The sequence below is a fragment of the Enhydra lutris genome, unplaced genomic scaffold, assembly GCF_002288905.1.
Source record: "Enhydra lutris kenyoni isolate GAN:26980312 unplaced genomic scaffold, ASM228890v2 scaffoldscaffold16, whole genome shotgun sequence".
Taxonomy (NCBI): Eukaryota; Metazoa; Chordata; class Mammalia; order Carnivora; family Mustelidae; genus Enhydra; species Enhydra lutris.
The window spans coordinates 2620520-2642721 of NW_019154100.1; the positions used below are offsets into that span (position 1 = coordinate 2620520).

General features: G+C 36.2%; 1 protein-coding gene across 1 annotated transcript in view; it reads left to right on the forward strand.

Annotated features, from left to right (window-relative positions):
* LOC111147300 (GTP binding protein 10) overlaps positions 1-11377 on the forward strand; it is a 29626-nt gene extending 18249 nt beyond the window's left edge. Inside the window, exons 5-10 of the mRNA XM_022503269.1 lie at positions 937-1010; positions 2670-2722; positions 5232-5339; positions 5908-5985; positions 9157-9280; positions 11079-11377. Of these exons, the coding sequence (XP_022358977.1) occupies positions 937-1010; positions 2670-2722; positions 5232-5339; positions 5908-5985; positions 9157-9280; positions 11079-11317 (676 nt within the window). The 3' untranslated portion in view covers positions 11318-11377. The remainder of the gene's footprint in view (positions 1-936; positions 1011-2669; positions 2723-5231; positions 5340-5907; positions 5986-9156; positions 9281-11078) is intronic.
* Positions 11378-22202: the final 10825 nt, after the last annotated feature.

Consider the following 22202-nt stretch of genomic DNA (forward strand, 5'->3'; position numbering starts at 1 on the left):
ATCAAGCCCCCTGTGGGGCTCCACACTCAGCGGGGAGTCTGCTTGAGGATTCTCTCTCTCCCCAAACCCCTCCCCTGCTTGCACTTGTAGCGCACACACCGGCTCTCTCTTTCTTCCTCAAATAAACTTTAAAAAAAATTTGAATTAAATTACAAAGAGAAAATAAAATAGGGGAGATCTTTACCAAAAGAAATTTTAAGGGATACATTAACCAGTTGTAATACACAGACCTAGGTGAGTCCCTGTACAAACCAACTTTAAAAGAAGTATTGGGAATGTGTAATTTGTTGCAGGTAGGTGATTGTTAAATGAGATTCATTACTTCTCTCTACTTTTGTATATATTTGGAAATACAGTATAAAACATATTAAAGAAAATTTATAAAGCTATATAAGCAATATTTTGTCATTGTTTGGCTAGAATTAGTGGATTGTTGGTATTTTCATTAGTTTCTTTTTGTTTTTTTATGATTTGCAGGCTTTTTTAAGATAATTGAATTATACTTCCAATACTAAAACATCTCTAGTGTCCAGCATAAATTTATCTTTATTTTTTTCATATGTATATTTCATTCAAGTTTTTCAGGATTATTATTTTTAAAAAATAATTTATTTATGTATTTGACAGGGAAAGACACAGTGAGAGAGGGAGCACAAGAGGGGGAGCAGGAGAGTGAGAAACAGGCCTCCCACCAAGCAGGGAGCCCGAAGCAGGGCTAGATCTCAGGACTCCGGGATCATGACCCAAGCCCAAGGCAGACACTTAATGACTGAGCCACCCAGGCAGTACCTTTCGGGATTATTTTTATAGTCTGTTTTTATTCCCAGAGATATTCAAGAAATGTACTTCCTGAAATGTTAGAAATTCAGAGATAATCAAGTATTGTTAACAATACTAATATTTATTTTAATTCATTACATTATTTTTTCATTTCAGATTCCCAAATGCTGGAAAATCCTCTTTGCTAAGTCAGGTTTCTCATGCAAAACCTGCAATTGCAGATTATGCTTGTAAGTATCATTTGTTGTGTATTTTAATGTGTGGAGGTAAATTTTTAAAGACTCCTCTTTCTTTGAATATGAATAAAGTGACAACTCTGAGGTAGCCTTAGTTTGAAAACTTGGCCACCAGTGTACATGTATTTCCCATTAATCCTTGAAATCTCTTTAGCCCTCCACAAAGTTCCTAGTACTTGTTAGGTACTTGCTTCTTTGCATTTATTTCTCCTTTGCATAATCACTTATTTGATTTAGTTGTGATTTTCTGAGCACCTACCCTTTATCAAGCACTGTTCTTTCTATTCATTTAGCAAGTATTTATTTCTGTGAACTCCAGTGGGTTCTGTAGAAACAAAGACGGGTAAGCAGAAACAGATACTGTTCTGACTTTTACTGAGCTTATAGACTAGTAGGGGAGGGCATATATATCATAACTGACTATAAGAGAATATATTATGTTCTGTGAAAGAGTGTAGGTAGCTGCTTTAAACTTTGGGAAGGTGTGATGCTAGGGCTGAGGTATGAAGAATACTTGCATTAATCAGTGACAGACGGTGGATGTGAAGGGTGCTTCCGTCAGAGGAAGTAGCATTGTACACAAAGGCTCTCTGGTGGCAGGGAGATCTGTGTGTCTAGAGAACATGTAATAAGGGAAAGAGGGAATTGATGAGGCAGGAGATGTAAGTAGAAACTGTATCCTATATACCAGGTAGGCTTTGCTCTTTATAGCTAAAGAGCAGCTCATAGCCTTAATCAAAGGATGAAATGATTAGATTGCTTTTCAGAAAGATCTCTCCACATGTGATGTAGAAAATGGATTGGTGTGGGACCTAAATGGGTCTGGGAAGAATAGTTAGGTTATTGCAGTAGCTAGATGAAATATAATGGATGCGTAGACCACGTAATGAATAAATGTGATAGAATCTCTGTCATCATTAAACAAAAAGATATAGAAACATCCATTCACCTGGAAAATACAATTAAGCCATTCTAAAATTAAACTCTGATGAAGTAGAGTTAATTTGGGTCTAATTGCTATAAATTATGTGACCAATATTTATTGTTAAAGTATAGGAGCTCTTGAGAAGGAAAGAGGAAGAAAAGTTCAGAGTCATAGGAAGGAGGCTAGTGCAGAATTGATAAGGCTTGAGGATAAGTGAATGAGAAAGGACTAAACAACTTTCACCCACAGACCCAGTGATAGAAACCTGAATTCTGTTCTACCCAGCAGCAACTTTATCACGCTCCTTAAATTACAGCCAGGGGTGCCTGGGTGGCTCAGTGGGTTAAGCCTCTGCCTTTGGCTCAGGTCATGATCTCAGGGTCCTGGGATCGAGCCCCACGTCAGACTCTCTGCTCAGCAGGGAGCCTGCTTCCCCCTTTCTCTCTGCCTGCCTCTCTACCTACTTGTGATCTCTCTCTCTCTCTTTCTGTCAAATAAATAAATAAAATCTTAAAAAAAAAAAAGTACAGCCAAAGAACTTTGAAGCCCACTGATTAGATTAGCTCTATGCCTATGCAGATTATAATTGTATTTTCCATTCCAACAAATGAGAATATATTCTAAATTAAATTGTTTACCAAAAAAAGTATTATTTATTTTATACATAATGGTAAGACAGTTTTGAGAGTACCAGCCTTATTCTAGCCTAGATTTATTTTTTCTTTTAGTTACAACATTAAAGCCTCAACTTGGAAAGATTATGTATGATGATTTCAAACAGGTGAGTATTTTTAAAGACATTTGGCTAGAAGTGCTTTTGATGCTTGGACTGTGTAATATTTGATTGTTTCTGTGGTGTTAGGGGGGAAAAGTAGCAGAATTTGTTTTTGGTAAATGAGACCATTATCGAATGAATTCTGAGCACGATCATAGCAGAATACTGTATGAAAATACAACTTTTTGTCCTTCCAAAGTTTAGGTCCAGTTTATTGTTACAGCATAGAATCTTCTTTATCTCTTTGATCTCTGTTCTCATTGCAAGTCTCTATTTTACTGCTATATTTGATTATGGATTTTTGTTTCCTAAAAATATTTTCTAAAGTTCATGGAATTTATTTTATTCCAACTTTCTCTTTCTAAAACAAATTTTTTTTAATTGCAAGGGATTCTGGTCTAGCTATTAAAACTTATTTTTCCTTAATAAGAAATAACTATAGATCTTTTGAATAATTAGAGTAAAAACAAACAACAAAGGAAAGTAACAAAATTTTTAAAATATATAATGTATGACAAGCATTTATGCTCCTTGGCATTTACACAAATGCAACATACACACAAAAACCTGCACGTGGATGTTTGTAACAACCTTGTTCAGAAGTGCCAAAACTTGGAAGCTACCAAGATGTCCTTCAGTAGGTGAATAGATAAATAAACTGTGGTAATAAGGGAATATGATCTAACACTAAAAAGAATTGAGCTGTGAAGGCATGAAAAGACATGGAAGAACTTAAATGCGTATTCCTAAGGGAAGAGGCCAGTCTGAAAAGGCTACATAAAGTATGGTTCTAAGTATGTCACAGTCTAGAAAAAGGCAAAACTGTGGACATGACAAAAGATTAGTGGTTTCCAAGGATTAAGGGGAAAGAAAGGATGACCAGTAGAGCACAGAGGATTTTTAGGGCAGTGAAACCTTCTGTATGATACCATAATGGTGGGTACATGATGATATACATTTGTCAAAGCCAGTAGAATGCACAACAACAAGAGTGAACCCTAATGTAAAGTATGGACTTAAGGTGATGATACATCAATGACACATAAAAGATTTATATTCAATTATTTAAGTTATTTAACAGTAAAAAATTTTTTAAAACTTCATTATATAGAATAAGTAAAATTATAAATAATTTTAATATGGAGAACAATATTTAGAGGAAAAGAGAACATTGTAAATTTTAAGGGAAACTTAATTCTCAGTTGCAAAATTCTCAGATGGAGAACCTGTAAACAAAATTTCAGGACATGAAAAAAATGTTTTCAGGACATGAAGCCTCTGTTGTATTTTGTCTATGTGACTGCTTTGTCACATAGCTACAGTTTCCTTTAAAATTGTGAAATCCAGGGCACCTGGGTGGCTCAGTGGGTTAAAGCCTCTGCCTTCGGCTCAGGTCATGGTTCCAGGGTCCTGGTATCGAGCCCCGCATCGAGCTCTCTGCTCAGCAGGGAGCCTGCTTCCTCCTCTCTCTGCCTGCCTCTCTGCCTACTTGTAACCTCTGTCTGTCAAATAAATAAATAAATCTTTTAAAAAATAAAATAAATAAAATTGTGAAATCCTATCCACAGGGGCAGTGTATGAAGAGCAGTGCTTCTCAGCCCTTACTGCACATCCAGTTAGAATTTACTGGATGGCTTCAGAACAACAATGATAAATGAAGCCTATGCGCCAGAGATTTGAAACCAAATTCCTTGGGGTAGGGCCTGGGTATCTCTACTTTATAAAAGATCCCTGGGTGTTTATAATGTGCAGTGAGGTTTGAAAACCACAAATATAGGCTAATAGTTAATCGCTTACCATTTCAAAAAGGAGTTATAAGAACCTTTTCTCCTGGGGCACCTGGGTGGCTCAGTCGGTTAAGCAGCTGCCTTCAGCTCAGGTCATGATCTCAGGGTCCTGGAATCGAGCCCCACATTGGGCTCTCCGCTGAGCACGGAGCCTGCTTCCCTCTTTCCCTCTGCCTGCCTCTCTGTCTACTTGTGATCTCTATCTCTCTGTTGAATAAATAATAAAAATCTTTAAAAATATATATATTTTAAAAAATAAAAAAAAAACCTTTTCTCCTTTACTTTTCAAAAATGGTCAGTAATCCTCCTGGTAGAACATAAACAGAAAAGGAACAGTGGTGCCACATGATCAATTACATATGGAATTTAAAACTCAAAACTACAGAGCTATAAGTCTATGTCTGCTGAATTTCTTTCCCTCTATACTTTTAAGAACTCAGAAAGTTGAAATTCTGTGACGGGTTCATGTTGAACAATATAATCGATGGAATTCTAAAGAGAACTTATGTGATTAATAAATGTTAAACTAATCCCTAGAATTCTTAGATTGCCAGATTAGTAAGTAAAAATGGGACTCTAATTTCTGATAACAAATGGTTTTGATTCTTAATATCTTGGTTTTATAAATATGCAGTGATAATCACAAATTAGTAACTGTATTTGAAATATGAAAATTTGGGGATGTAATTATTTTCTTTTTTTTATTAAACCATCTAATTTTGTATTAGATATCAGTAGCTGATCTTCCTGGTTTAATAGAAGGAGCACATGTGAACAAAGGAATGGGCCATAAATTCCTCAAGCATATAGAAAGAACCAAACAACTACTGTTTGTTGTAAGTCATATATGTACCAATGTAATGTTCAAATGAATGTGAAAATCAATGTGTTTAGTTTTCCTAGAAATTCTTTATAATAATAAGATTAAAAGATAAGGTACTATCACATGTTATTCCACTAAGTGTTTAAATGGGAGTCAAATATAGTAAGTAATCTTCATTTATAATTCAGAGTGGAGATGGCATTACTGTATCAGATGTAAGTTTGGCCATACTTATCAAGGTTTAATTCTTTAAGGTTGTCAACATACTGTTATGTTATTATATAGTATCTCTTTCCTGTTTCATTGATGGTGTTGGAGCTATATATTAGATTGTCTGTATCTCATACAAATTGTTTTATCTATACTAGTTTTTTATTTCATTAATATTATAATTTCATCAGAATAATTATGGCTGTCTTGACACTACAGCTTCTTTTACTCATTTTGAATTACTGAATTAACAATAATGTATAGATTGAGAAATTATTTTTAGCTTGAGAAAGTTAAACATTTCAAAACATAGAAATTTGTTTCTATGCTATTGTTATATCAAAAACTGTCTCTTTCTATCCTTTTTTTAGGTCGATATTTCTGGATTTCAGCTTTCTTCCCAAACTCAATACAGAACTGCCTTTGAAACCATAATACTGCTTACAAAAGTAGGTTTTCTGTTTTACCGTGTTCTGCATTTGGTCTGACATGTAGGCATATAGAACTGTATTAAATAACAGATAATTAGAATAAATACATATTCTACCTCTACTTTTTGAAGTTTTGAAGTCAAAGAATCATCTAAACTTGCTTTCTCCAGTTCTGTGTTAACCCACGCTTCAACCTATTACAACCAATGAAATCCTCCTTTATTTTAAATCCCTGTTACATACTTCTCAGACTTTATTCTTGCTTGAACTTTTATTCCTACTTTTTAGACTATTTCTCAGTCTATTTTTTTTTTAAAGATTCTTTTTATTTATTTGACAGAGAGATCACAAGTAGGCAGAGCAGCAGGCAGAGAGAGAGGGGAGGGGAAGCAAGCTCCCCGCTGAGCAGGGAATCTGATGGGGGGCTCGATCCCAGGACCCTGAGATCATTACCTGAGTCAAAGGCAGAGGTTTAACCCACTGAGCCACCCAGGCGCCCCTTGGTCTATTTTTTTTTTTTTTTTTTAAGAAGATTTTATTTATTTGAGAGAGAGTACGAGTGGGGTCAGAGGCAGAGGGAGAAGCAGGCTCTCCAATGAGTAAGGAGCCTAATGTGGGCTTGATCCTGGGACTCTAGGATCATGACCTGAGCCCAAGGCAGATGTTTAACCAACTGAGCCACCCAGGTGCCCCTCAGTCTTTTTTTTTGTTTTTTTTTTTTTTGTTCATTCCTTAGGTAGCATTCAGTTACAGTTAATACACTGATGACTGCCAGATCTTTCTGATACCTGTGTCTTCTGGTCTTGCTTTAGACCAGCTAACTAATGGATATCTTTCACTGGCTGTCCCATTACGTTCTCAAACTTTAATATGCATACAACTGAACTTCAGTGGTTTTGTAAACCAGAATCCTAGGTGTTAGTCTCGCTTCTTTCTTTCTCACCACCTGCATTAAGCCCTTTCAGTTCCATATCCTAAACCTCTGAAATTCATCTCTGTGTCTTCATCCACACTGTTATAATCATCAGCCCTCCTCACTAGAATGTTTTAAGTATTCCTATGTCATCACATTGCTTCCAGTCTTACTTCTCTCAAGTCCATTTTTTTAAATTGAAATGTAGTTGACATACAAAATTATAGTATTTTCAGGTGTGTACAACATAGTGATTCAGTAACTCTATATACCTCATGCTATGTTCACCGCAAGTGTACCTACTATCTGTCACCACACAGTGCTATTATAATACCATTCTCTAGGGGCACCTGGGTGGCTCAGTGGGTTAAAGCCTCTGTCTTCGGCTCAGGTCGTGGTCCCAGGGTCCTGGGATCGAGCCCCGCGTCTGGCTCTCTGCTCAGCGGGGAGCCTGCTTCCCCGTCTATCTCTCTCTGCCTTCCTCTCTGCCTACTTGTGATCTCTGTCTGTCAAATAAATAAATAAAATCTTAAAAAAGAAATACCATTCTCTAGTTCATTTTTTTTATATGGCAGCTAGAGTGATATTTGTGAAAGAACCAAGATAATGCTTGTTCTTTGCTTAAAATACTTCAGTGGGGGTGCTTGGGTGGCTCAGTCAGTTAAGCCTCTGCCTTAGGCTCAGGTCATGATCTCGGAGTACTGGGATCAAGCCCCACATCAGGCTCTCTGCTCACTGGGGAGCCGGTTTCTCCCTCTCCCTCTGCCTGCCAATCTGTCTAATTATACACTCTCTTTCCCTCACTCAAATAAATAAATAAAATATTTAAAAAAAATAAAACACTTCAGTGATTCCCCCCCTGTTGTTAGGTTGAAGTCTTACCCTGAATATGGTTTTTGAATCTGGCAAGGGTTGGCTTCTACCTAGCAGTTCATCTCTGCCCTTCCTGCCTCACTTTTTATTCTTAGCCACATGATTTCTCTCTAACACAGCATGATGTTGCTTACCTCCAGGACTTTTTATATCTTATATCCTTGTCACTTTTTTCCTGTGAGCATTTGAATATGGGTTTTTATATGGACATGTTTTCATTTCCCTTGGGCATATATACCTAGGAGTAGAATTGCTAGATAATATGGTCAGTCAATGTTTAACACTTTGAGGACCTGCCAGAATTTTAGAGTGGCTGCACCATTCTACTACTTTATAATCGCACTAGCAAGGTATGTGAGGGTTCTAGTTTTTCTACAAGAATGCCAAAACTTGTTCCTTTGTCTGTGTTTTTTATTTTTAGTTATCCTATCAAGTGAGGTGGTATTTCATTATGGTTTTGACCTGCATTTCTCTAGTGACTGAAGATGTTGAGCATCCTTTCATGTGTTTATCAGCCATTTTTATGTCTTTTGAAGAAATGTCTGTTCACATTCTTGGTGCATTTTTTAAGTTGGGTTACTTATCTTTTTGTTGTTGTTGTTGAGTTGTAAGAGTTCTGTATATTTTGGATAAAAGTCCCTTATCAGGTACATGTCTTGTAAATATTTCTCCCATTTCTTTTGTCTTCACTTTTGTTGTTTGTTTGTTTTTAAGATTTTATTTATTTATTTCAGAGAGAGTAAGTGCATGAGCAGGGGAAGGGGCAAAGGGAGAGGGAGAAACAGACTCCCCGCTGAGCAGGGAGGCTGACAGGAGCTCCATCCCAGGAACCTGAGATAATGACCTTAGCCAGAAGTAGATGCTTACCCACTGAGCCATGCAGGTGCCCTTATCTTCATTTTCTTTATATTTGAAGCACAAAGGTTTATATTTTAATGAAGTTCTTTTTGTCTATTTTTGTCTTTTGCTTGTGCATTGGTGTCACAGCTAAGAAACCATTGCCTAATCTATGGTCATGAGAATTTACTCCTAAGCACACTTACTTTTTCTAAGAATAATATAAATATAGCATTAGATTGTTACTATTTACTTCTGAATTTTATCAGTGTGCTTAATAGAAGTCTAGATATCTGTATTTGGTCCTATGTACAAATCACTATGTCTCTAAGATGTCATTTGAATTAAAATATATTAACATGTGACTAACCAGTGAGCATTTTATGAATTTTCTTTGTCATTTAATTTTGTGGTTGTTGAGGTTTATTGAATTTCAGAAATGTCAGTGGGCTCTAGATTACCCAGGCCTACAAAGTAAAGAAAGATACTACCAAATAGGTAATCTATATATTTATTTTAATAAAATTACTTGGTTTTTCTTTTTCTTTTTTTTTTTTTTTTGGAAGGAATTGGAGTTGTACAAAGAGGAACTTCAGACAAAACCTGCACTTCTGGCAGTTAATAAAATGGACTTGCCAGGTGCTCAGGATAAATACCATGTACTGATGAATCAACTCCAGAATCCTAAAGGTAAACCCATTTGTTCATTTAATGCCAATTTAATGATTACCTATTGCGTGCAGAAAGTGCTAAGTGGTGTAATCAATGCAAAAGAAAACTGACAATTGCTACTCTTAAAAAAATTATGTTTGAAGAAAGAACACATTAATATGAAACTTTAAATAACATTGTAACATAATACTTATCAAGTTTCAGAACTGTGATATGGACAGTAAGTTAGCAGAGACAAAAGGAAAAGTCGGGCTTCGTGAAGAAGTAAAATTTAAACTAGGTCCTTAAAGAGTTAATGGGAGTTGGATCAGAAGAGAAGAAAGTCAGCATCTACCTGTAAATTCTTTTACTTTAACATACTTCACAAGTTCTAGACCTTCATTCCCCTAATACACTATAAATTTAAAACCAGAGCAAATAGTTCTAAAGAGGTATGTATCTTTGCAATGCCAGCAAAGTACCCTGAAGAGTCCTAATCTTCTAAAAAGAACTTAAGTACCTACATATGTGTGACATAGAATAATAATGCTGTTGTTGCAAAAGGATTTATTTGTTTGAAATTTGTTCCTAAATGGACCACTTCGTGTAAAGGAACTTAAAGGGACTCTCCATAGTTTTGAATATTGACCTTTGCAGAACACTTCCTATCCTACAGTAATGATGCTTTCATTTTTCTGAATCTAGTAGAGGAGAAAAAGTCAGGTGGATAGAGGGTGGCTAATATGTTTTTAAATGGTACTAATTCCCTGTTTTTATCCTTCTATAGAAATGGGGAAAATGTTACAGTATACTGGGGCTATCACACAGCACCACAAGATCCTTTCTCCCTTACAGAAATCTTTCCCCTGCATAATTTACATATTGGAGCTGTCCTTGAGTTAATAAATTACTTTCAAGATAAAAATATTCCTGGAACTACTGAGTACTCCTTATTCTGTAATGTCACTTGCTTTATGAGGTCATTAAATCTATTTGCTAGTTGGTCTTACAGAAAAGGGAATTTACAGAGGAGGTGTCAAAAGGGAGAGTAACTCAAGAGTTTGTGCTATTTTGGTCTGTCGTAAAACAAAATACAGTGCCCTCAGTGATAATTCCTGAGTTAGCATCTTTGGACTTCTTTGAGGATGTTCGAATCTCACAAATGAAGTTCCGTGTTTACTTGTCCAGTCTCTTTCAGTCCAGCCTTTCCAGTGCATATCCATTTTAACACATCCCATCAATGTGCCATCTCCCTTCCCATTGCCTTGAAGGCAGGGAAGAGGAAAAAGTAATATAATAGCTGTCAGCCCCTGTGGGGTGATAGATTGAACTCATCTGAAATGATTTCCCATTAAAATGTCCCCACACCCCTTTCAATTTTAGTACAGCTCCTAACGCCAGAGATAATAAGCCTGTAGTTTAGGGCAGCTAAAGGCCACCTGTGTATTGAGGCAAGTTACAAAATCCCAATCATGAATGATGTTATTTTTATACATACATCTTTTAGAAAATCTGTGTTGCCTGACTTCATTGAGCTCCTCCAGAAAAAGCAAATTTTTTGCTTCTGTAAATAAAGCATGTGTGATTTATCTTTTATTTTTACTTAATTTGGTTTAAAATATATTCATCCAAAAAATATTTGCTAAGCACCTATCATGTGCTTAGAATCTTGCCATTGTCATTTGTAAAAACAAAAGCTTCTGAGAGGTTATTAATGAGGGAATGAAAAAAAGAATAATACTAGCTTTTAGTACCTTGATTCATAAACCTCTAATCTAGTTTTAATTTACTTTCAAAGACAATGAAAATCAGCTTAGTTTTGTGCTCCTTGTTTCAGATTTTCTGCATCTATTTGAAAAGAACATGATTCCAGAGAGGACCATGGAGTTCCAACATATCATCCCCATCTCTGCAATTACAGGAGAAGGAATTGACGAATTAAAGAACTATATAAGAAAATCTCTAGATGAACATGCCAATCAGGAAGATGATGCATATCATAAGAAACAGTTGCTTAACTTACAGATTTCCAGTACAATATCTTATAGTGAGCCACCACCAAAAAATTGTTATTAGCCCCAGATAGATGTAATTTAAATCTATTAAAAATGATACTGAGGGGCACCCGGGTGGCTCGGTGGGTTAAACCTCTGCCTTCGGCTCAGGTCATGATCCCAGGGGCCTGGGATCGAGCCCTGTGTCAGGCTCTCTGCTCTGCGGGGACCCTGCTTCCCCCTCTCTCTCTGCCTGCCTCTCTGCCTACTTGTGATCTCTCTCTCTGTCAAATAAAGAAATAAAATATTTTTTAAAATTAAAAAAAATTTTTTTAATGATACTGAAATTATATTCATTTGAAAGTTTTTCTACAGACATGTATTCTTTAGAAGGTTAGTTATTATTAACCTTCTGCTATAAATGCCATCATTCAAGAACCATACCTTCTTGTTATGTAGTTAAGTGTATAGATAATAAAAAACTAAGACCTAGAAATGACAACTTATATTTTATGGCCAATCCACCCATAATAAAATCCTCTGATATTCCTGTAGTTATGACATCTCTAGTGAGATCATTTATATATATATAAACAGAAGAGCATTCTCTAGAATATTATTCAAATGAGCAACCAAGTTTTGTTTGTTTGTTTTTGAGTCTGTCGTATACCTGGTTCTACTAATTATATAATAGTTACCTTTTTTGGAAAACTTCAAAACCCTAAATTTTAACATATTTTCAGTAATAATAAAGATCACTGATAATATTTAACAGAAACCAGCAGGTAGATGATTATAGTTTCACCTTTTGGAAAATTTTCTTTCTTAATTATAAATCTTTTTTCCTGCTTTGGAGCAGTCTGGTATATGTCTCATTTTCTTGCACTCAAATCTATCTTGTTTTCATATGTTGGTAAAGAGAAGTAATAGGAAGTGCAGATTTGAAACAATATTATCAATCATCAGTATATGGATACTAAAATTTCTAAATTTCTGTGTTTCAGAAATACAAATTGGACATTTTCTCTTCATTAGTTTTATTATAAAATACATATGTTCATTGTAAGAAATAAAACATAAACCACCCAAAAGCATATAAAGGAAAACAACTTCCCATCTTCCTGCATTGGGCCCTCTTATCCTTCCCAGAGAAAACCACTGTTAATAATTTTTTATTTCCAGCAGAATTTTTTAATTCATTTATCTTTTTACTCAAATGAGTTCATTATATAAACCTTTTCTGAGTTGGGTTTTTTGTTGTTGTTGTTTAAATAGTAGCAAGTTAATGAGCTTTTAAAATTAATTCTTCAAAGCTGCTTTTAAGTTATTAGAAATTTTTTTGGAATTTAAGCCTCAGTAAAGCCTTTACATATGGTTATAAGTATTACATAAAAATCATGTCAGTATTGTTCTCCTTAAATTTCTTCTGATGTGACAATGTGAATGAGTGTTTACAAGTATTATTTCACTTTTATTTGTTCTGTTTTCTGTTCTCCACTCCCACCTCCCATTCAGGGCCCCAGATCAATGGCTTTTTTGTATTTCTTTTTCCTTCATTGCACAGGTATTTATTGAGTGTCTCCCATCTGTCAGGCACTGTGCAAGGCACAGGATGTACAGTGTTGAAGACAGGACCTGCTGCCCTTATGGACCTCACATTCAATAGCAGAAACTGCAGGGGATTAGAATAGTCTGGTCCTGCTTTACAGCAAAGAAGTAAGAGTGAGGAGAGCATTCGGAATTTGAACATCTGTACTGATCATTCTGATCATGTTTCATTTTGGGTATGTTTTACGTTTATAACTTTAGTATCGTTTTTCTCTTAACTTATATTATTTCCTAAATATATAGAAGTAGCAATGTGAGGACAATTTCATCAGGTGAATTTCTGAAGTTCTGACACCATACTCTTATTTTCTGCTGTGGCAAAGGATAGTAGATATGTGCTGAGAATTAAGAGGAATTACATCTTATTTGTTAGTAATGGCCAGGTCACTACTCTACAACTAAATAAAGCATTGTGTTATGTAACTCACTAAATGTTTCATGGTTTATATTTTCTAGTTAATGAAAGTTGATAGTTGATTTTTATTCTAAACAAGGAGAAGATCTGGATCCCTTTTTATTTTACAAAAAGTACATTTTAAGAACTTAATTTATTTTGAAATATATTAACATCTCAGATGCCATTTATTTTGTCCTTAAGCAAGATTTTTTTTCATTTTTTCCTTTCAAAATATATATACTTTTTGAAAGACTTAATTTTTATATTACTGAATAGCCAAGGTATCAGTATGCTGCGTATACTAAATTTTTACCAAGTCCCAGTAGTTCTTGAAGAGCTTGTGTCAGATTGATTTACCATCATGAATTACAAGCCAGATACTGTCAAGTATTTTTTTTTTAAAGATTTTATTTATTTATTTGACAGACAGAGATCACAAGTAGGCAGAGAAGCAGACAGATAGAGAGAGAGGTGGAAGCAGGCTCCCCGCAGAGCACAGAGCCCGATGCGGGGCTCGATCCCAGGACACTAGGACCACGACCTGAGCCGAAGGCAGAGGCTTTAACCCATTGAGCCACCCAGGTGCCCCCAGATACTGTCAAGTATTAAGTGTATTATACTGTGAAGCTGGATTCGTGCTTTGAAGATTTCACCTATGAATAAAAATGTTCCCAAAATATATTGTTATTTTTGCAATATATATCCATATTATTCATATCATTGCAAAATGAACTTTATAGAAAATTAATGTTTTTGTTTAGATTTTATTTATTTATTTTAGAGAGTGCGAGTGAGCATGGGTGGGGAGAGGGGTAGAAGGAGCAGGAGAAAGAAGGATAAGCAGACTCTGCACTGAGGGCAAAGCCCTGTGTGGGGCTCTGTCTCACAACCCTGAGATCATGGCTTGATCCAGAATCAAGAGTCAGCAGCTTAACCCTACTGAGCCACTCCGGAGCCCCTAATGTTTTCTTTTAAGTGGTAAACATGTATTATCTAATTGCGGGGAATCTTCATAATGGGAAAAATCAGGTCAAGGGTATTTATTTCAGGTTTTATCTAGTTAGTTTTCTTGTAAAGTTGTATGTCTTAGTTCATTGTTTGCTTTGGGAGGATGGAGTACAGATATTCTTTTGAGAAAGTTAATGAAAGCTAAAGATTTCTTGCCAACATGTACATAAACACATGGAGTATTTTCTAAGTAGTTTCATAGGGTTTGCAGAGTTCAGATAAAAAAAAAAAAATAGTTAACAAAGGTAAGCTCCCTCTAGAAATTTGTAATATCGTTAAGTTACATTAAAAATAATGTTTCTGGTGCCTGACTGGCTCAGTCAGTAGAACATGTGACTCTTGATCTAAACGTCGTGAGTCAAAGCCCCACATTAGATACAGAGCTTACTTTAAATAAATAAATAGATAAGTAATAAGTGACAGCTATTTTTTAAATGCATATGTAATAAATTTTTTTAAATGTTTCAAAGCAGCAGCATAAGTTAGCTTACAAACTATAGCTAAAAAATGAAATGATAATTAGCAGTGGTTTAAATTGTAAACCTTACACAGAAGACATCTTATTTCAAAAACATGGAAACATTTTGTTTGAAGATCAAGTTGTGAGTTGAATTTGAAGTATATTTTTAGACCTTTGAGTATCTCAAATTTAATTTAAATCTGTCTCTCCTTATGGATAGACAAGTGAAACAAATTGAGAAATTGAGTACGTGGTCTGTGCTAGTAATCGTAATATCTAACAGTAATGTTTCCATATGCTGGGCAATGTACTGGGTTGTTCACAAATATTATCTCTTTTCAACACACACTATATTGTGCTCGCTTCAGCAGCACATATACGAAAATTGGAATGACAGAGAAGATTAGCATGGCCCCTGCACAAGGATGACATGCAAATTCGTGAAGCATTCCATATTTTTGGTGCTGTGAACAGTGTTAAGACTGATAAATCACAGACCTGTACCCCTGAAACAAGTAATACTTATGTGTTAATAAAAAATAAATAAATAAAAAAGAATTGAGCAAAAATGAAAAAAAAAACTACAAACTATATTGCCTTGTGATCATTTGCTATTAGGTGAATGGATGTTTTGGGTTTTCTGTTTTTTTTTACTTGAGAGAACAAGAAGGAGTGGAGAGGAGAGGGGCAGAGGGAGATGGAGAAGCTGGCTCCCAACTGAGCAGGGCACCCAATGCAATGCTAGATCCAAGGACCCCGGGATAATGACCTGATTCAAGGGCAGACTCAATTGACTGAGCCACCCAGGTGCCCCTGTTTTGAGTGTTTTTAACTTTTTGGGGACTGTACTATATTTTATAATTTAAAAAATGTCTTTGCCTTACAAGAGTTTATTCCTTGGGAATTAAGCCATTTAGATAAACTTAGTTAACAAATGTTGGCAGACAACATGCTGTAATATTTCCTGCAGAGTTAAATAATAACGAAAAATTTATTTCTTTTCTTAAACAGCTATGTCAGAGAAGCATTTTGTTTGGGGTTTTTTGTTTTTGGTTTTGGTTTTTGGTTTTTTGTGACTAGAGTTTGGCAGGGAGAAGGAAAGTATCAGAGAAGTCTCTTAGCTTTAAGTGGGTGTCACAAGCCAGTTGAAGGAAAAGCAAAATCAAGTAGGTTATAGGAATGAGAAAAGGAAAGAGAAAAGAAAGAAAAGCATGTATGTTGGAGAGTTGTAGTATTTCTCTGTGGATAATTCAGGAGTGATGTGGGTTATTGCCTCAGCTGGCTGTCGGAAGTGTGAAGAAGCCAAGTGCAGTTTCAGCTACCATTTCTGACCATAACCAATCATTAATTTTAGGTAATTCTAATTTTTGTACTTTTACTGTTTCTTATTTTATGACTGTTGCTTAATTAATAGTTGTTGGGTACTTGGAAGACTTCAGGGGAAGCAGTCAGTTACCTTTGTGTATATTATTAATGTCTTTATAATAGAAATTAAATTTCATTGGGTTGCCCCAGATACTAAGCTATGCGAAGCATAGCTAATATTTGAATCCTGTCCTCTGAAATACTTAGAATTTGAATTGTACTTAAAAATACTTAATTGAATTATACTTAAAAATACTTTAAAAATACTTAGAATTTGAAGAACAGCAAATGTAGTAGTTTATATTATAAGTTATTTTGGAGCAATATATGCCAAAGTTGGAGCTTTTTTTATTTGTTTTTTAAACTTTAAGTGATTGAAGTTGAAAGCAAAGGACAAAGCTTCCTTTGTTCATGGCACTTTTTAAAAAAAATTTTTTTTTTAATTTATTTATTTGAGAGGGAGAGACAAGCAGGGGTAGTTTGAGAGGGAGAAACAGGCTTTCTGCCGAGCAGAGAGCCCAATGCGGGGCTCGATCCCGGGACCCTGGGATCATGACCTGAGCCAAAGGCAGATTCTTAATGACTGAGTCACCCAGGCACCCCAGTGGCACATATTTTAACATATTTTTCTGAAGTTGCCAATATCTTCTGACCAGTGCCTTCATTTTCTTATTTGTTATCAAACATCATTACTGGTATTATTCCAGTATGAGAGGCTCTAAGAAGACCATGGGGTAATTTTCTTAAGAAAAAGGATATGAATTTCTTTTATTTTTTTATTTATTTTTCAGAGAGAGACCACAAGCAGGGGGAGCGGCAGGCAGAGGGAGAAACAGGCTCCTTGCTGAGCAAGGAGTCTGATTCGGGGCTTGATCCCAGGACTCTGGGATCGTGATCTGAACCAAAGGCAGTCGCCCAACCAACTGAGCCACCCAGGCGCTCCAAGAAAAAGGATATGATAATAAATCTAAAATATTTATTCCGTTTTATTTGTATATGGTTTGCTGCAAATTGAGGGAGATTGGAAAACTTTAAATCAAGAGCAGGCATTGAGTAGAAGCTTCTGGCTTTCAGTGGATTTGCCACGTGATTGACAGTAAGTAAAAGCCTCTGGTCAACAAAATCCTAAGGGGGAGAAATAAGAGTACTATAAAATACTCGAGGCTCAGTTTCAAAAACAAATCTTAACATGAACTGGTGCTACCTTGAGGTCAAGAGAAGTTATAAGAACAATATAATGTGCACACATGGCCTTTCTTATAAAAATAGAAATCAGAAAAACTCACCTGCTTTAAAGAATCACTAATGTCGTAATTCCAAATTTGTAACACACTCATCAAAAGTTTAACATACAGGTTTATCTATAAAAACTAGGTTAAAAATAGTGGTGGTCGAAGTAGAGGGTAATAGGCATGGTACATGACAAAGATTTACAACACCTGAATGCAATTATAGGCAAAAGCCTCAGTTATCCTGCTTTAAGCCAATTCTTTTGTACACTTTCCTTCCCTCCTTCACCTTATTCACCAGTCACTTTATTAAAGAATATTGGAAACGTGTGGTCACCCTTCCTCTTACATAGTAGACAACAAAGTCCCAACCATTTTTAAAGTGACAGCTCACTACTTGATTATCCAGAACCTTCTTCCCTTATTTCCTGTATTAGTTTGCTAAGGTACTTTAAAAAAGTACCACAAACTGGGGCACCTGGGTGGCTCAGTGGGTTAAAGCCTCTGCCTTCGGCTCAGGTCATGATCCCAGAGTCCTGGGATCGAGCCCCGCATCGGGCTGTCTGCTCAGTGGGAAGCCTGCTTCCCTCTCTCTCTGCCTGCCTCTCTGCCTGTCTCTGTCTGTGAAATAAATAAATAAAATCTTTAAAAAAAAAAAAAAGTACCACAAACTGAACAGAAATATATTGTGTCACAATTCTGGAAACTAGAAGTAGGAGATGAAGAGATGAAGATGCTGACAGAGGTGGTCCTTTCTGAGGACTGTTGAGAGAGATTCTCTTCCGTGTCACCTGCCTAGCTTCTAGTGGTTTGCAGTGTTCCTTGGCTTGTAGAAGCAGCACCCCAGTTTCTGCCTTCTTCTTCACATGGTATTCTGTGTGTGTGTGTATGTGTGTGTGTGTGGTTGTCTCCAAGTTTTTCCTGTTCATAAGGAAATGTCATGTTGGATTAAGTCTCGCTAATGACCTCTTTTTAACTTGATTAGCTTTATAAAAACCCTGTCTCCAAATAAGGTTACATCCTGAGGTATATTGAAAGAGTTAGGATTCCAGCATTGGAATTTTTGAGGAACACATTCTTCCTGTAACATTTACTTATTTTTCTCTCTATACTTCCCAATTAATAGATAGTTAATATTCTTTATTTGGCATTTTCCTCCAAAAAATAGTAAATGGGGAGGGTTTTTTTTTTTTAAGATGTATTTATTTATTTCAGAAAGAGAGTGCACATGGGGGGTGGTCAGAGGGCGAGGGAGAGAGAGAATCCCAAGCAGACTCCCTGCTGTGCATGGAGCCTGATTTAGGGCTCGATCTCAAGACCCCGAGATCATGACCTGAGCCAACATCTAAGAATTGGACACTCAACTGACTGAGCCACCCAGGCACCCCCAGAGTTTGTTTTTTTTTTTCTTTTAAGATCTTTTTTTATTTATTTGACAGAGGGAGAGAGAGATCACAAGCAGGCAGAGCAGCAGGCAGAGAGCGGGGCGGGGGGGTGGGGAGCAGGCTCCCTGCTAAGCAGAGAGCCTGATACGGGGCTTGATCCCAGGACCCTGAGATCATGACCCGAGCCGAAGGCAGAGGTTTAACCCACTGAGCCACCCAGATGCCCCACCCCCAGAGGTTTTTAAATTAATCTGTATCTGTTAAATACTGTGGTGAGATATGACTAACAGAAAAAAAGGGAATATTATGTGCCAGTTAGTTTCCATTTGGAGTTGATGTGTATAATTTACAGAAGATAAAATTATTCAGACAAGGGGAAAGGTAGGTAGGATTTGGGCAGAAAGGGTAGTAGGAAGACATTCCAACTTCAGGAATAGCTTCAATAAGCGTTTAGAGTAAGTTTTAGCTGCAGAAATCCAAAGTAAGGAGACTGCCCTGAATCTGGAGAGTTCTGAATGGTGACAGCAACCTTTTGGGAATATCCTTCACTTACTACTTCTTGATTTCAAGCACCTTATTTAATCTCTCTGTGTCTCAATTTCTTTGTCATTAATATGGATTTATTGTGGTTAAATTAGATATTTCACAGGAAACATCCTTGGAATGTAATAAATATTGAGTGTTCTCTATTATTTTTACATTGACATTAATATATATGTAAGGAAATAGTTGTACATATCTTAATGTAAAGAGTTGAGGGCTTCATTTTTTTTTTAATTTTATTTGAGAGAGCATGAGCGTGCGTGTGAGTGGTGGGGGTGGGTAGAGGGAGGGAGAGGAAAAGGGAAAGAATCTCAAGCAGACTGCACGCTGAGGCTCCATGTGGGGCTGGATCCTATGACCTTGAGATCATGACCTGAGCCAAAACCAAGAGTCCAACAATTAACTGACTGAGCCACCCATTCGCCCCAAGGTGAGGGCTTTAAATAGGATTGTGACTACTCTTTGTAGTGAATAAGAGGCAAATGGATATTTCAAAGAAAGAATCAGTGTGTGGTTCCTAATTTGAGTAAAAGGTATAAAGAAGAAACCAAAAAAAGATAAGAGGGGAAACCACTGACAAAATAAGGAATGATGGAAGACATAAGCAGTACAACTATTTTGTATTTGGAGAATGTTAGAGTAATAATAGTTAATCACATGGGGTAATTAGAAATCGTACTGAAATTTTGGAAAGTCTTAGCCAGATGTGGATTTGGGGAGATAAAAAAAACAGGTTGCCCTCTAAGAAGTTTTCATTGATAGGGTCAGGACAGAGCCTTTTGATAACTGAGGAGTAAGGATGAGAAAAGGAAAGCAACAGGCAGACAGGGAACAAATCAGATAAACTAGAAGAGAAGTAGAAATGTTGGTGTTTCCAAAAATGAGAAAGCAGAGTTTAGGAAAAAAAGAGGCAATCAGAATTGTGCAATGTGGACCTGGAGGAAGTGGAAGAGAATGAAGACCAAAAAGAGACCCTTAGATTCAAATAGAAAGAAGTGATTAGTGACTGTGGGCAAGTAGAATAATGGTCCCATAAAGATGTCCTAAACCTCATGTCGAGACTCTGTAAATACATTCTGTTACATGGTAAGGGAGTATTACAGCTGCTCATCAGATGACCATAAAACAGAGAAATTATCTGGGGTGGTCTGAGTGGGTCTGATGTTATCACAAGTGCTCTCGAAAGAGAGATGCAGAAGAATATTAGAGTGATGTGATTTAGATGTTGAAAGATTGGAGCAGCTATTGCTGAGTTTGGGAATGGAAGGAGGCCATAAACCAAGGAATGCAGGTGTCTGCAGTTGAAGCTGGAGAAGACAAGGAAACAGTCTGCCCCGAAGCCCGCAGAAAAAAATACAGCCCTATCAGCACCTTTAGTTAAGCCCAGTAAGATCTGTGTCAGGTTTCTGGCCACCAGAACTGTAAAATAAATAATAAATTTGTGGGTTTTTTTAAGCCACTGAACTTTGTGATAATTTGGCACAGCAGCAATAGGAAACTAATATAGTAAATAAATATTTGTAGAATTTTGGTGGTGGTGTAAGGCAGTGAATTTGTTTTAAGATTTGATTTACTCTCTAATGAGTTTTCTCTGTTGAGAAAAAATGGAAAGCCAGGATTGTTAATTGCCGATCTAAAGTCTTACCTAAAGTACTTCTGAGAATGATATTCCAAAAATCTAGTCCCACTATGGTACATAAGTATTTTGTTCTATCTTTGCTATACCAAAGGCCAGGCTAACCATAGATGTGAACTTATGAGTAAGTTTAGAAATAGCCCATCCCTTCCTTTTGGTGCTGTTATTTTTTTTTTAAATCCTTATAATCAACTACATATACATCCCAGCCAAAGTCTGCTAACCAGGTTAATTCATTGTGATTGGGAACCAAATTATAAAATGATTTTGTACACAGTTACTGGATTCAATTCAGTTTTATAGATGAAAGAATTGAAATTCAGAGCAAAGAAGTGAGATGTGCTGTGTCATATTGCCATCATCCATCTGGCTGGCCTGAGCTCAGAGATCCTTTTACCCCCAATCTTTCTTTCTCATAATTACATTTCTAGGTCTAGCTTTGGGATTGGATTGCTTCAGGACTTAGATAACTCTATCCATCTTCTGAAGCAGTATGGAAGATGAGAAGGTGTTTTCCATCACTAATAAAAAGTTCCTCGAGCAACACAAAAAGAAAAATGGTAAAAACAACGTCAGACACTGTTGTAAACTTCTCTATAGTAGTAACTCACTTAATCCTTACCTTTTTTTTTTTTTACTACAGGTAAGACCCTGAGGCAGAAAAAGGCTACTTAACTTGCCCAAGTTAAGTACAGGGGCAGAGTGGGATAAGGATGGATGTAACCCTTTACTTTTGTTTAAAATGTGATGCTTTTTATCAAACTTTTATCTTGAAAATTTTTAAAGATACAGAGAGTTGGAACAGTAAATGAACACCCATACACTTCCTCTCTCTAGATTCAAGAATTATCAACATTTGCCACATTTACTTTATCTCTGTGTGTGGCCATTTGAAATTAGTATGCATCGTGACACTTCCACATCCTTTATATATGTAAAATGCATCAGTCCTATTCAAGACTTCTGAAATCTTTATTTTAATTCCAATATTCACTAATAAAGTACTTCATATTTAGGAGAAGCCACAAAGAAAGGGACAGGATAGTTGAAATTGTGCGGAAGAGTAAAGTTATTTTAGATATCTAATAGCTAGTTATGTGCTCAGCGCTTTGCCTGTATATAGTTCCTTAATTTTCAAGACAATTCTATGATGGAGATAATCTTATTATCCTCATTACAGATAACCTCAGAGAGGTAACTTGCCCAAGGCCACCCAACTAATATGTAGCAAAACCTCATATTAAAGTAGGCAGTTAAATATGTTCTTAAATATTTAAAATTAAGGATGCTGAAGTGTCATGATGCCTATCACCTTAGTCATCACAACGTAAGTGGA